The 16985-nt window shown below is 37.1% G+C and overlaps 1 protein-coding gene across 5 annotated transcripts in view; it reads right to left on the bottom strand.

Moving 5' to 3' along the window:
* TMEM156 (transmembrane protein 156) overlaps positions 1 to 16448 on the bottom strand; it is a 131438-nt gene extending 114990 nt beyond the window's left edge. For all 5 annotated transcript variants that reach the window (XR_013766005.1, XM_079152875.1, XM_079152876.1 and 2 more), the window contains exon 1: positions 16312 to 16448. Coding sequence is in view for 4 of the 5 variants with exons in the window: in XM_079152875.1 (XP_079009001.1) it covers positions 16312 to 16399 (88 nt within the window). In the remaining variant the exon portion in view is untranslated. The remainder of the gene's footprint in view (positions 1 to 16311) is intronic.
* Between the last annotated feature and the right edge of the window lie 537 nt (positions 16449 to 16985).

Raw genomic sequence — 16985 nt, 5'->3', positions numbered from 1 at the left:
GGAACTTATATTTAAGTTTTTTGTCCATTTTGAGATGGATTGTTGTATATGGTAAGAGATAAGGGTCTAATTACACTTTTGTCCTTTTACGCTTTTTGATACCATTTTTATTTACCAAAATAAACTAAATATTCATTTTATATGGTATATCTCATAACTTCATAACTCCAATATCTTAATTCTTCAAAATCTGATTCTGCTGTTTGTTGTTTCTGTTGAGTCTTGTCTGTAGAGCCTTCATGTGTTTTATGATTTTTGGCAAAATCTCAATTTCCTTGGAATTTTATTTGGGAAATTATTTGAGGCCTAATTTGAAGATGTCTCCTCCAGAGAGGATTAGGTTTACCTCTGGTAGGTGTCTAATAGCATCATCAATTCAAATTAAATTTATTGATTATTAAATTAATTAAATGCTTAGGTTAGTCTTCAACTAGCTCACAGGGTAATGACCTCCAATATCCTAATTATAGAAAACTCTTAAGGGAGGCTTTCTCCTTACTCCATCCATAGCCAAAATGGAGACAAACTTTCTCATAGACAGACATTTTTTCCATTGTTTGATAGATAGCAGGAACTTCAGAAACTACACTAGATGAGCTGGGCACAGTGGCACACACATATAATCCCAGCTACTGGGGAGACTAAGGCAAAAGGATCCCAAGTTGGAGATCAGCCTGGATAACTTGGCAAAACCCTGTCTCAAAATAAAAAATAAAAAGGGTTAAGGATGTAGCTCATAGCAAAGCAACCCTGGGTTCCATCCCCAGTACTGGGTAAAGAAACCACCCAACGTCAAGTCTTATTTTCTTAACACCTATGATATTTATCTGTTAACTAGATTGGGGGGAACTTTAAAAGGAAAACAGATTATTTCAGACTGTATATATTCTAAGTATAGCTTCAGTATATTAAATGAAAACTTAGAGGAAAAACTTTGGCCACTAGAAACATTGCTAGTACAATCACTTTGGAAAAACATTTGGCAGCATCGTATAAAATTAAATATATCCAATAAAATGGAATGAATGTTTGTGTTCCCCCAACCCCCACCAAAAAAATCCATATATTGAAATACTAATCCCACTATGATGGTGTTTGGAGGTGAGGTGAAGCCTGTAGAAGACAATTAGGTCATGACGGTGGTACCCTAAAAATCAGGATTACTGCCCTTCTAAGAAGAGACCAGAGAGCTATCTCTCACTATCTCTCGCTGTCTCTCTCTCCCTCTCTCTTTCCCCTGTGAAAATGCAGAAGTAGGCAGTCTTCAGCCCAAACAGGGTCCTCACAAGAACTCAACCATACCAGCATCCTGATCTTGGACTTCCACCCTCCAGAACTATACAAAATAAATTTCTACTTTTAATAAACAACCAACATACAGTATTTTTATAGCAATCCAAACTACCTAAGGCAGCTAGCTATTCCACTAGTTAACAAATAAAAATAAAAACAGGTTCACACATATACATATACAATAATGTTCATCACAGCATATTTATAGTAACCAATAACTGGAAATAATCCAATGGATGAATGGATAAATGTGGTTTATTTATATAATAGATTACTCAGCAATAAAAAGAAAGAAACTGATGGTGCACTCAGTTAAAAAAAAAAAAAAAAAAAAGACAAATCTCGGAAACATTATGCTAAGCTAAAGAAGCCAGATCAAAAATAGATACTGTCCGATGGTCCATTTAAACAAAATTTAAGAGGGGACAAAACTATGGTGACATAGGATAGAATGTTGCCTTGGGGACTGAGGGGCTATTCAACAGGGAAGGGCAATCATAATCTTTATAGAGATAATGAAAATTTGTATCTCATATGGACTAGTAGTTACACAGATGCATGAGAATGTCAAAATTCGTGACCCTGAGCACTTAAGGTCTTTACATATAGATCATGCTTTTTAAAAAGCATAGTCCGTCAGCAGGTACTATTATAGTTGGGAGAAAGAAGTCATGTTCTATTGTACTTAAGGGCGACTACAACAAAAATGTACTCTGTATTTCAAAAGAAAAGAGAGGATTTGAAAGTTTTAACCATAAAGATATGATCAATACTTGAGGAGATAGATATGTTTACCCTGATTTAAACATTACATAATGTAAACACATGTCAAAATATCACCTGGTACACCATAAATTTGTTCAAATATTATGTATTAGTTTAAAAGTTAAAATGTAATAAACACATGGTCAATTGTTTCTAAAGATTTTTCATCATTATTGGATATTCTGTAGTATAATTCAGCAATTCTGAAATATCAGCTATGAGGATGGGAGAAACCTTATGATTTCACTACCTAGTTTACAGAGCTATTAAGTTAACATGGGTTGTTTTTCTTTGTTCAAAAGTCTGCCTGTAAGAACTGGCATAGACTCAAAACCTGTCAATTTGGATAGGAAAAACTCAATTGTATTTTACATTTGGGGATCAACACTTCAAACCTCTCTGGTAATATTGGGAAAGAAAATGTCATAAATATATATACACAAAGAAACCATAGAACTCAATAACACAATCAATAATTTAGACTTAACAGACATATATAGAACATTCCATCCATCAACAAGAGAATATACTTTCTTCTCAGCAGCACATGGATCCTTCTCTAAAATAGACCATATGCAATGCCACAAAGCTACTGTAACAAATAAAAAAAAAAGAGAGAGATACTACCTTGTACTCTATCAGATCATAATGGAATGAAATTAGAAATCAATGATAAAATAAAAAACAGAAACTACTCCAACACTTGGAGACTAAATAATATGCTATTGAATGACACATGGATAGCAGAAGACATCAGGGAGGAGATAAAAAATTCTTAGAGGTACAATAATACAACAATCAAAATCTCTGGGATGCTATGAAAGCAGTACTAAGAAGAAAATTCATTGTATGGAGTGCATTCAATAAAAAAATGAAAAAGTCAACAAATAAATGACCTAACATTACAGCTCAAAGCCCTAGAAAAAGAAGAACAGATAAACACCAAAAGTAGTAGAAGACAGGAAATAATTAAAATCAGAGCTGAAATCAAAGAAATTGAAACAAAAGAAACAACTCAAAATATTGACAAAACAAAAAGTTGGTTCTTTGAAAAAAAAAAAACAAAATTGATAAACCCTTAGCCACACTAATGAAAAGAAGGAGAGAGAAAACTCAAATTACTAAAATTCATGATAAAAAGAAAATATCATGATAGACACTATTGAAATGCAAAACATAATTAGATGCTAGTTTGAAAAATCTATACTCCAACAAAATAGAAAATCTCGAAGACATCAACAGGTTTCTAGAGACATATGATCCACCCAAACTGAATCTGAAGGACATACACAATTTAAACAGATCAATTTCAAGCAATGAAATAGAAGAACCCATCAAAAGCCTACCAACCAAGAAAAATCCAGGACTAGATGGACTGAGTGGAGTTCTACAAGACCTTCAAAGAAGAATTCATTCCAATACTCCTCAAAGTATTCCATGAAATAGAAAAGGAGGGAACCCTCTCAAACTCATTCTATGAAGGTATGAGGGTGATACCAGACAGACACATCAAAAAAAGAAAACTTCAGACCAATATCCCTAATGAACATAGATGCAAAAATTCTTAACAAAATTTTAGCAAATCTCATAAAAAACATATTTAAAAAATACTGCACCATGATCAAGTGGGTTTCATCCCAGGGACACAAGGTGGTTCAACATCCAGAAATCAATAAATGTAATTCACCACATCAACAGATTTAAAGTCAAGAATCATATGATTATTTCAATAGATGCAGAAAAAACATTTGATAAAATACAACACCCTTTCATGCCCAAAACACTAGAAAAAATAGGCATAGTAGGAACATACCTCAATATTGAAAAGGTTATCTATGCTAACTCTACAACCAACATCATTCTAAATGGAGAAAAATTGAAAGCATTCCCCTAAAAACTGGAACAAGAGAGGGATGCCCTCTTTCACCACTTCTATTCAACATAGTCCTTGAAACTCTAGCCAGAGCAATTAGACAGACCAAATAAATTAAAGGGATATGAACAGGAAAAGAACTCAAACTATCACTATTTGCTGATGACATGATTCTATATTTAGAGGATCAAAAAAATTCCACCAAAAAACTTCTAGAACTCATAAGTAAATTCAGCACAGTAGCAGGATGGAAAATAAACACTCATAAATTGAACGTACTTCTATTCATAAGTGACAAATCCTCTTAAAGAGAAATTAGGAAAGCTACCCCATTCACAATAGCTTCAAAAAATAAAATAAAATACTTGGAAATCAATCTAACAAAAGAGGTAAAAGACCTCTACAATGAGAACTACAGAACACTAAAGAAAGAAATTTTAAAAAACCTTAGAAGAGGAGGTTTCAAGATGGCGGCCTAGAGGGTGGCTGCATTTCATGTTGCTCCAGGACTCAGGATTCAAAAGAGGAGATATTGAGACACTTGGGACCAACTCAAAGCAGCCGGGTGACTCTCACCCGTTGGGAAGGCGTCCCGGATGGGACAGTGGTCCCGGAACGCAGGAAACTTTGTGAAGTAGAGCTGCCGGTGAGACGCCCCTCCCCCCGCTGGAGCAGTAAACGCGGACAACCGGGAGCGCAGTAAAGGAGGCCCCTCGGCACAGCGCTGGGACTCGGAGCAACCACTGGGGCTCCGGCGGCTGCCCAGGGGAGGAGTAGCGAGGAGAGCTGTGTGGACTCAGGACACCGGGGCCTGCCCTGAGGAGGAGGAGGAGGAACGTGGCCGCGTGGATTCGGAGTGACTGCACCAGAGCTACAGGCGGTTGCCAGAGGAGAAGCCGCGCGGCGAGCTGTTTGGACTCAGAACGACGCTTCTGAACACCAGGGCCTGCCCTGAGGACGAGGAGGAGGAAGAGGAGCGCGGCCGCTTGGATTCGGGGTGACTACACCAGAGCTACAGGCGGTTGCCAGAGGAGGGGCTGTGTGGCGAGCTGTTTGGACTCAGACCACTTCTGAACCCCGGGGCCTGCCCGGAGGAGTAGGAGGAGGAGGAGGAGGAGCGCGGCGGGTCCTTTGGACTCGCAGTGACTGCATTAGCGCTCCAGGCGGCTGCTCAGAGGAGAAGGCGAGTGGTGAGTTGTTTGGACTTAAAGTGACAGCTCCTGAACACAGGGGGGCTGCCTGGAGGAGAAGCGTGGTGGGTCGCTTGGTCTTGAGTGGCCGCACCAGAGCTCTGGGCGGTTGCCCAGAGGACCCGTGCAGCGGGTCACGTGGATTCAGAGCCACTCAGAGCGAACGCTCCTGAACACCCGGGGGGTTATCTGGAGAAGGAGGAGGAACGGGGAGGGTCACTCGACTCAGAGTGATTGATTGCCCAGGGCTACGGGTGGTTGGTGGGAGGTGGAGGCACACAGTGAGTTTCTTAGACTCCTAGTGACCACACCGGAATACTGGGCGGCTGTCTGGAGGAAAGGCCTGTGGCGGGTCTCTGGGTCTCAGAACGATTGTACGGGGCCCCAGGTGGCTGCTCAGAGGAGGGGCCGCATAGCCAGGCGATTAGGTGCAGAGCAGGGTCCCAGGATCTAGGAGGCTTCTTGGTGGAAGAGCCCCACAGAGACAGGCTTAGGGCGGAGCGAAGGTTCCAGGCCTGTGGGCAGATTCTCTGAGGAGGGGCAGCCTAAGGAGATTTATCTGCGAAGGGTGAGGCTCCCAGGCCCAGGAGGTAGGGCCGGGCCCCTGGGAACTTTGCAGAGGAAGGCAGCCCAGCCCAGGCGGTAGCTGTAAATTGAGGGGAACCTCTAGGAGGGAACTGACCAGCGACACCTCCCCACCGGGTGAGTCTTCCCTGCCGGGTGAGGTTTCCCCACAAGGACGGTAAAACCAGAGACTTAGGCCCAAACAGGCCTTGCCTCAGTCCGCAGCCTAGGTCCCCTTTGGATGACCATTGGTCAACAAGTGGAGGCACCTCTGCCCATTAGCAGGGATTATACCCCACCTGAAGGACACCACTCCTAGAGAGGCAGCTTCCTTGTGGAGCACCGCATTATCAACTTCCTCCAAGACTTCAGCCTACTGAAGGCTAAGGGGGGATATATATAGAAATCTTCAGGGACATTGTAAGTCAATAGAGGAAATCTGCAATATCTCAGCGGTCCACTGATACCTGAACAATATGAGAAAACAAGGAAAGAAAATGCTGCAAACAAATCTAGATGTTACATCAATAAAACCCAATGACAGCATGGCAGAAGAAATGACAGAAAAGGAGTTCAGAATGTACATAATTAAAATGATCAGAGAAGCAAACGATGAGATGAAAGAGCAAATGCAAGCATTGAATGATCGCACCAATCGACAGCTAAAAGAGCAAATACAGGAAGCAAAAGATCATTTCAATAAAGAGTTAGAGATATTGAAAAAAAACCAAACAGAAATCCTTGACATGAAGGAAACAATAAACCAAATTAAGAACTCCATAGAAAGCATATCCAATAGGATAGAACACCTGGAAGACAGAACCTCAGACATTGAAGACAAAATATTTAACCTTGAAAACAAAGTTGAACAAACAGAGAAGATGGTAAGAAATCATGAACAGAATCTACAAGAACTATGGGATATCATGAAAAGGCCAAATTTAAGAATTATCGGGATTGAAGAAGGCCTAGAGAAACAAGTCAAAGGAATGAACAATTTATTCAATGAAATAATATCAGAAAATTTCCCAAATCTGAAGAATGAAATGGAAAATCAAGTTCAAGAGGCTTATAGGACTCCAAATACACAAAATTACAACAGACCCACACCAAGGCACATTATAATGAAAATACCTAACATACAAAATAAAGACATAATTTTAAAGGCTGTGAGAGAAAAGAACCAAATTACATTCAGGGGGAAACCAATACGGATATCAGCAGATTTTTCAATCCAGACCTAAAAGCTAGAAGGGCCTGGAACAACATTTTTCAAGCCCTGAAAGAAAATGGATGCCAACCAAGAATCTTATACCCAGCAAAACTTACCTTCAAATTTGACGATGAAATAAAATCCTTCCATGATAAACAAAAGCTAAAAGAATTTACAAAAAGAAAGCCAGCATTACAGAACATTCTCAGCAAAATATTCCATGAGGAAGAGATGAAAAACAAAGAAGCAAATCAGCAAAGGGAGGAATTATCCTAAAGGAATTGTCAAATAAAGGAGGAAACAAGTAGTGTCAAACAAATAAATAAAAAATGAACCAAATGATCGGGAAACCAAATCATATCTCTATAATAACCCTGAATGTTAATGGCCTGAATTCATCAATCAAAAGACATAGACTGGCAGATTGGATTAAAAAGAAAGATCCAACAATATGTTGCCTGCAAGAGACTCACCTCATAGAAAAAGATACCCATAGATTAAAGGTGAAAGGATGGGGAAAAACATACCATGCACATGGACTCAGCAAAAAAGCTGGAGTATCCATCCTCATTTCCGATAATGTGGACTTCAAGCCAAAGTTAGTCAGAAGGGATAAAGAAGGTCATTTCATACTGCTTAAGGGAAGCATAAATCAGCAAGATATAACAATCATAAACATCTATGCCCCAAACAGTGACTCATCCATGTATGTCAAAGAAATCCTTCTCAATTTCAGAAACCAAATAGACCATAACACAATAATACTAGGTGACTTTAACACGCCTCTCTCACCACTGGACAGATCTTCCAGACAAAAATTGAACAAAGAAACCATAGATCTCAATAACACAATCAATAATTTAGACTTAATGGACATTTATAGAATATACCATCCAACCAAGAGCGAATACACTTTCTTCTCAGCAGCACATGGATCCTTCTCTAAAATAGACCATATATTATGCCACAAAGCTAATGTTAGCAAATACAAGAAGATAGAGACACTAGCATGTATTCTATCAGATCATAATGGATTGAAGTTAGAAATAAATGAAAGAGTAAAACACAGAAACTATTCCAACATCTGGAGATTAAACAATATGCTATTATATGATGAATGGATAACAGAAGATATTAGGAAGGAAATTAAAAAATTCTTAGAGGTAAATGAGAACAAAGAAACATCATATCAAAATCTCTGGGACACTATGAAAGCAGTACTTAGAGGGAAATTTATTTCATGGAGGGCATTTAATAAAAGAAGTAAAACTCAACAAATAAACGACCTAACACTACAGCTCAAAGCCCTAGAAAAAGAAGAACAGAACAGCACCAAAAGTAGTAGAAGACAGGAAATAGTTAAACTCAGAGCTGAAATCAATGAAATTGAAACAAAAGAAACAATACAAAAAATTGACAAAATAAATAGTTGGTTCTTCGAAAAAATAAACAAAATTGATAAACCTTTAGCCACACTAACAAAGAGAAGACGAGAGAAAACCCAAATCACTAAAATTCGGAATGAACAAGGAAATATCACAACAGACAGGATTGAAATACAAAACATAATTAGAAGCTATTTTGAAAATCTATACTCCAACAAAATAGAAAATTTCGAAGACATCAACAGGTTTCTAGAGACATATGAATTGCCTAAACTGAACGAGGAGGACATAAACAATTTAAATAGACCAATTTCAAGTACTGAAATAGAAGAAGTCATCAAAAGCCTACCAACAAAGAAAAGTCTGGACCAGATGGGTTCTCAGCCGAGTTCTACAAAACCTTTAAAGAAGAGCTCATTCCAATACTTCTCAAAGTATTCCATAAAATAGAAGAGGAGGGAACCCTCCCAAACTCATTCTATGAAGCCAATATCACACTGATACCTAAACCAGACAGAGACTCATCAAGGAAAGAAAATTTCAGACCAATATCCTTAATGAACATCGACGCAAAAATTCTCAACAAAATTTTAGCAAATCGTATACAAAAACATATTAAAAAGATACTGCACCATGATCAAGTGGGCTTCATCCCAGGTATGCAAGGTTGGTTCAACATCAGGAAATCAATAAACGTAATTCACCATATTAATAGACTTAAAGTCAAGAATCACATGATTATTTCAATCGATGCAGAAAAAGCATTTGATAAAATACAGCACCCCTTCATGCTCAAAACACTAGAAAAAATAGGGATAGTGGGAACATTCCTTAACATTGTAAAGGCCATTTATGCTAAGCCCATGGCTAATATCATTCTAAATGGTGAAAAACTGAAAGCATTCCCCCTAAAAACTGGAACAAGGCAGGGATGCCCTCTTTCACCACTTCTATTCAACATCGTTCTTGAGACTCTGGCCAGAGCAATTAGACAAACCAAAGAAATTAAAGGGATACGAATTGGAAAAGAAGAACTCAAACTATCCCTGTTCGCTGATGACATGATTATATATTTAGAGGAACCTGGAAATTCCACCAGAAAACTCTTAGAACTCATAAGTGAATTCAGTAAAGTAGCAGGTTACAAGATCAATGCCCATAAATCCAACGCATTTTTATACATAAGTGATGAATCTTCGGAAAGAGAAATTAGGAAAACTACCCCATTCACAATAGCCTCGAAAAAAATAAAATACTTGGGAATCAATCTCACAAAAGAGGTGAAAGACCTCTACAATGAGAACTATACAACACTAAAGAAAGAAATTAAAGAACACCTTAGAAGATGGAAAGATCTTCCATGTTCTTGGATAGGAAGAATTAATATTGTCAAAATGGCCATACTACCTAAAGTGCTATACAAATTCAATGCAATTCCAATTAAAATCCCAATGATGTACCTTACAGAAATAGAGCAAGCAATTATGAAATTCATCTGGAAGAATAAGAAACCCAGAATAGCTAAAGCAATCCTTAGCAGGAAGAGTGAAACAGGGGGTATTGCAATACCAGATCTTCAACTCTACTACAAAGCAATAGTAACAAAAACGGCATGGTATTCGTACCAAAATAGAAAGGTAGATCAATGGTACAGAATAGAGGACACGGACACAAACCCAAATAAATACAATTTTCTCATACTAGACAAAGGGGCCAAAAATATGCAATGGAGAAAAGATAGCCTCTTCAACAAATGGTGCTGGGAGAATTGGAAATCCATATGCAACAGAGTGAAACTAAACCCATATCTCTCACCATGCACGAAACTAAACTCAAAATGGATTAAGGACCTTGGAATCAGACCAGAGACCCTGCAGATTATAGAAGAAAAAGTAGGTCCAAATCTTCACCTTGTTGGTCTAGGATCAGACTTCCTTAACAGGACTCCCATAGCACAAGAAATAAAAGCTAGAATCAACCACTGGGATAGATTCAAACTAAAAAGCTTTCTCTCAGCAAAGGAAACTATCAGCACTGCGAAGAAAGAGCCTACAGAGTGGGAGAATATCTTTGCCAATCATACTTCAGATAGAGCACTAATCTCCAGAATCTATAAAGAACTCAAAAAACTCTACTCCAAGAATTCAAATAATCCAGTCGACAAATGGGCTAAGGAAATGAATAGACACTTCAGAGAAGAAGATCTACAAGCAATCAACAAACATATGGAAAAATGTTCAACATCTCTAGTAATAAGAGAAATGCAAATCAAAACCACCCTAAGATTCCATCTCACCCCAATTAGAATGGCGATTATCAAGAATACGAGCAACAACAGGTGTTGGCGAGGATGTGGGGAGAAAGGTACACTCATACATTGCTGGTGGGACTGCAAATTAGTGCAGCCACTCTGGAAAGCAGTGTGGAGATTCCTTAGAAAGCTCGGAATGGACCCTCCATTTGACCCAGCTATCCCACTCCTTGGCCTATACCCAAAGGACTTAAAATCAGCATACTACAGAGATACAGCCACATCAATGTTCATAGCTGCTCAATTCACAATAGCCAGACTGTGGAACCAACCTAGATGCCCTTCAATTGATGAGTGGATAAAGAAACTGGGGTATATATATACAATGGAATATTACTCAGCCATAAAGAATGATAATATTATGGCATTTGCAGGCAAATGGATGAAATTGGAGAATATCATGCTAAGTGAGATAAGCCAATCTCAAAATGCCAAAGGACGAATGATATCGCTAATAAGTGGAGGATGACACATAATGGGGGGGGAGGGAAGGGTTAGTGTTAGGGTTAGAGTTAGGGTTAGGGAGGGGGGCAAGTATGGAGGAAGGAAGTACTGTATAGAGGGTAAAGAGGGGTGGGAGGGGTGGGGGGAAGGGAAAAAATAACAAAATGAATCAAACAACATAACTCTATGTAAATTTATGATTACACAAATGGTATGCCTTTGCACCATGTACAAACAGAGAAACAACATGTATCCCATTTGTTTACAATAAAAAAAAACCGAAAAAAAAAAACAAGGTAAGTAAAATATACATAATAAAATTACCCTGAAAATGACTCTGGGCAAAGAGACACCTATCTTTTAAGTAAAATGATCTCAAATTTCATAGGCTGCACAATCTGAGAATTCTAAGATTATGATGAAATTTTATCTTTCAAAAATATAAGATGAGGGTAACACCTGGTGGACTTAAATCACAAGATGTTGTGAGGATCAGAAAAAAAAATGTTTTCTTCAACAATGGTGGGATTTTTTAATTTCCTTAATAATATGACTCGGAAAATTTGTTCAAGCAACAGATAACCATTGAACGTCCCTTAACATCATGGGCACTGTCTTTGCTTAAAATACATCAGTAAACAGAAATAAATAAATAAAAGCTTTTTCATGTAACTTCTATTCCCTTTTGGGGAAGTGAGATGATTAAAGAATACGTAATAAACTAATAAGTTACACTGGTGATAAAACATAGGTGATAAAAGAAATAGAATGGTGTAAGGGGAAGATGTCACCATATTCATGTTTTACAGAAAGTCATCTTTCCCATGAAACAAACAAAAAGTATATTAAGAGAGCTTTTACCCTCCAAAACAAGAAGACGACAGTTAGAAAGCATCCCAGGGTTGTTGGTATTGCAACCTAACAGGTTAGTCAATAAGGCCAGTTCTTGAGAAACAATGAAAACCACCAGATTTCATCACATTTTTTTTAACCAGCATATTGTCTATGATATATACATAATAATAGCATATTCACTAGTAGCAGTTTTAAAACTGCAACGATTCAGAAATTTCAGGGAGTGAAGTCTTACAAGGGAGTAAACTTATCCATCCAGTTTTATTCCTTCTTCCTGAAAATTTTCAGAATATTCTCTTCTTGAGAATGATGCTTTGCCATGAGCAAGTTGTGCGGTGTGTGTGTGTGTGTGTGTGTGTGTGTGTGTGTGTGTGTGTGTGTGTTTGCATGAGAGAGCTGGAGACTGAAATCAGAGCTTCACATATGCTAAGGTACCCCTGAGTTGAAATATTTAATGAGTTAAAATGAGTTACTATTTGCAAGTGTTTGGCATAGTACCTGGTGCCTGGTGCATGGAAATATGAATATTTGTTAAAATTTTAAAAAATTGTGAGTTGGGCATGGGAGCACACCCATAGTTCCACCACTCAAGAGACTGAGGTAAGGATCATTTGAGTCCAAGAGTTCAAGACCAGCCCAGGCTACATAGTGAGATCCCCTTCTGTCTGCCTGTCTGTCTGTCTGTCTCTCTCTCTCTCTCTCTCTCTCTCACACACACACACACACACACACACACCAAGTAGTTGTTTCAAACCTTAGTGGGGACAACATTAATTTTTATGAGCCAATCAATATGACGGAAGTACCCATTTTGAGATCAAGAACAGCAAGTTTAGGAAATTAATTGTAGTTACCCCTGAAACACTTGTCTTTATAATATGGACATAAATAACGAGAACTTATTCCCTATGCTTCAAGGTGTATCCTATAATTTGTAAATAAACCTCTTTTTCCCATGGTTTTCTTCAATTTTACTGTTCATTATACTCTCATTTCCATCAAAAAGCATGAAATGGAAGGGGAAATAAAAGCTAGTAAACATGGTTTATGAGTTTTGGCTCTTAAAAGCAAGTGAAGAAGTCAAAACATCTAGATAAAATCAGCTTCAAGGGGCTGGGGATCCAGCTCAGTTGGTAGAGTGCTTGCCTTGCAAGCACAAGGCTCTGGGTTTAATCCCCAGCACTGCAAAAAAAAAAAAAAAAGTTAGATCAGGTGTTTTCATCTGTGCTATTCTTGTCCTGCATTACCACAAGTCACTGGAAGTAGTTTGTATAACCCCCTACCATTTCTGGTTTCAGGAATTTTTGAGGTATTGATACTAGAACATTTTATTTGAAAATCAACAATGGTCTTTCCTTCTCCTATAAAATGCTTTTGTAAGCAGGTAAAGAGGACTATTAAGTAATCATTGGAATTGCGCCAGTTGTTATTTTCCTTGGTCAAAGTAAATAGGATGAATACCCTCCCCAAGACAGGCCTGAAAGCTGCATTTATGTTCCCATAATGCTGTTTTTACAGCCCAATTTCAGCGCTGACTCTCATTTTAGTACTGACTCAAATTGCTTGCCAGTCTGCCCTGTGACTGAAAACTTCTTGAAAGAAGACTTACCTTTCATTTTGGCAGCCCCAGGTTCCTAACACAGGTAGACACATTTAATAAGTGAAAGGATAAACAAATAAAAGAGCATTGGGATTTACATAAATGTTAACCAAGCCTCTCTCTTAAACACTAAGTCCAACAAAAGCAGATTGGTGAAGTTTTATTTGAGAGCTCTATAGTTCCTTTAGTTGCAAGAAACTCTGTATCAAAATACATCCATTCCCATCTGTATCTCCATTATCTCCATGAAATCTAAGTATGTTAAACTATTACATTAACTACTGTATCTTAGCTGCCTTTTAAATAAATGGAAAGGTTAAAAATACTGCTACAAAAGAGATTATCTTGCCAGTGCATACCAATGCAAGCTTATTAAAAGACTCAATGTTTAAGAAATTCCCGTTCTTAAATAGCTTACACTGCATAATTAGGATAATTGAATATTCCTACTAATGATTATTCGAAGACTCAGATACATTCTTGGTGAAAAATGATCAAACATGGGTGCTCTATTTTTAACTTAAGACTTCAGAGGCTTTATTATTTTGAAATCAAATCTATTAAACTTCATGAATACATTACTCCTCATTAAAATTCCTTTTGAATTCATTTGACATGTTAAAGACAGGGTATCAGTGAATAATTCATAAGTAAAAACCACCTTATAATATTTATTTTGGAAGTTAAAGCAAATAGAACATTTTTAAATGAAGGAAAAAAAGTGACACAAGTAATTGACAAAGCAAGGTTAGACAGGGGAATCTCAAGGTTAATTTTCCTACTTCTAGAACACTTTTCCTACTTCTAGAACACTCTTAGCTTACTGTTGAAATAATTTTACCAATACTTTATTTTGTGCAAGACCCTGGTAGACAATTCAATTCATTTTATAGGCCAACTAATATTTCGATTAAAAATAATTTAAAAATGCAAACAATTATATTCAAATCTCCTTAGTTTAATCAACATAGGACTACATTAAATGAGGCTATATGAACTTGTTCCTGGGGATCCATAAACCTTGATAAAAATATAAAGCATTTTATTATTGCCCTATTGCATGTGCAAAACATGTTACCTAATAATTCACTCTTTGCTTGTAGCGACTGTGCAAAATTCCTTCTACCACCATAGGACATCAGGAAAAAACAGTGGTGGTTCAAACATTCTTGTTTGTTGGTCCCAAATGGGGCTCCCTTGAAGCAAAATTCCCAAATACCCATCACCCCAAAGAGTTTGAAGAAATTGTTATCTTCAGTTTGGGAGGGCAGCATTGGGAGCCAGGGAAACTAAGAGAAAACACATCCTGATAAATGACAGCTAATTATTAACAAGATGAAGTGCCAACACATCACTGTTAGGCCACGGAATTTGATTAAGGTGAATTTTATAAAAACTCTTTCTTCTACCCACAAACACAAGAGGCCACTAAAGCTGCCACCAGCTCCTCCCTGTGATTTTCTCTGAGCTGCCCTTGACATCTCTCTGTTGTCACTAAACCCAGAAGGCCATGTGTCACGCTCCGAGAAAGAACCAAAAGAACTGTGCATCTACCCAAAAAAGAAGAGTATCAGCGTGTTCTTGGAGTCACTAATTCTCATAAAACACTAACCAATCATTAGCAAATAGGTCATTATATCTTTTTTGAGCCAATTTCCAGTTTTCATTAGACCCAACCTGATTAAGGTGATAGGTATCTACCTTAGATAACTATTGAATGAGTTTACTTTCAGCCCACAATAGCTTAAAAATAGATTTTTCTTTGTTCTAACTACTCTCTGTGTAACACGTTTTCACCCAGGGAAATCAAGCATTAAAAATATATGCTCTGATTGCTTAATTTGAGCAACATCATGGCGGCAAACCAAAAGAAATTTTAAGAATTCAATCACTCACAAAATTGCAGTAATGGTGTTTATTTAGCAAAAATATTTTTACTCGGCTACTTAGCATCATTTAATATGCAACATTAAATAATCATTTCAATATGGCCTCAAATATAATTAGCAAAAACATTTTTACCAGATTACATAGCATCACACATATGCAACAATAAATATTCATTGCTGCAAGTCACCAAATATATTTTTCTCTGATTTTATTAAATTCATATGATTTCTATTTAATGATAGAATACAGCAAATTCTTTTTACTTTTTCTTCCTATTAAGTGCTAGATAGCACAATTACATGTAAACATTCATTTTACCATGTCTTTAAATTTTTACTAACATACGGTTTATATTTATCTCTATTTTTCTAACCTAAAGTTTCAGCAGTCATGCAATAGTTCTCTGGAGTTTTTACAGAATTAATATTGTTCCATTTTTCACACACACACCTGTTTAAATTTGTATCTCATTATATTTGGAAATATCTAAATACTCTTATTTTTCCAAAAGCAGCAGTAAATTATTTGCACAAAATTGTTGTTATGGAGGGAATTCAGCATTTTAGCATAATAAATGTCACTTTCTCTACTAAATAAGTTCAGAATGTAAAAGCATGCTTAAAACTGTTTTGAAGGAAACATTCAGAGAGTGAAATCATGTGACAAGATGATTATAAGCTCAAGATTTAAAATCTAGACTACAGATTTTAAATATTTCTTTTCATTTTTATGTGTGCTACAATAGCTAAATACTATGAATTGGTCACTGTGCTATATAACAGTCAACTAAGATTGCAATTTCCTTTTATTTTACTAGTTTTTCAGACACAGCACATACAGCATGTATCCAAAAAGATCTTTTCTGTGACCATTAACTGACGATTTTTCAAATTAAGAAAGGACAGCTAGAGTATGATGATATACTCACCTTTTGATGTCTTGAAATGTTCTGGCAAAATTAAAATGAATGTGATCACTATTGCCATAAACAATTTAAGGAGTGCTGTTTTCGTCATGTCTATTCACATGACACCAGCATGCTCCATGCGGTGCATTGATAATATGTTGCTTCCTGCTTCGAGTTTCATCTCTGTGGTCCCTTAAGTTACTACGGTTCATCTCGTACTCACTTCCTTTTGAGAGGGACTTTAGAAAAAAGAGGCTTGAACTGAGACTTCTTCATTTAGAGTCACTCTCCATTTAGACAATAATAATTAGTCCTCTAATAAGCAATTTTAAATAATCTTCTAAACAAGAAAGATTAAATAAATGATCTAAAGAAGCAAATGGATCTTACCCCATCTAAATTGGATCCTGCCTTCCCATGTTTACCAATGTGTGAGAGTAAATATAAACCTACAATATACTTTGCAAAAATAAAACAAATTTCAGTCATGCCCAGGCTGTGTGGCCATCATTCATTCACTCATTTATGAAACAATGGTTGATCCCTCTTAAGTCAGGCGATGTGCTGGATTCTGGTGTTCAGGAAACAGTACATTTGGAACATAGTAAACAGCACAAAATGTAATGATAAACCAAAGATGCATGCAAATATTTGGTTCTCCTTTACTACCTTGTATACATGCAGTAGAAGGGGAC

This window comes from Sciurus vulgaris (genome assembly GCF_902686455.1).
Source record: "Sciurus vulgaris genome assembly, chromosome: 9".
Taxonomy (NCBI): Eukaryota; Metazoa; Chordata; class Mammalia; order Rodentia; family Sciuridae; genus Sciurus; species Sciurus vulgaris.
Note: the sequence above shows the minus strand (reverse complement) of the source record. Positions and strands in the feature narration are given on the sequence as shown.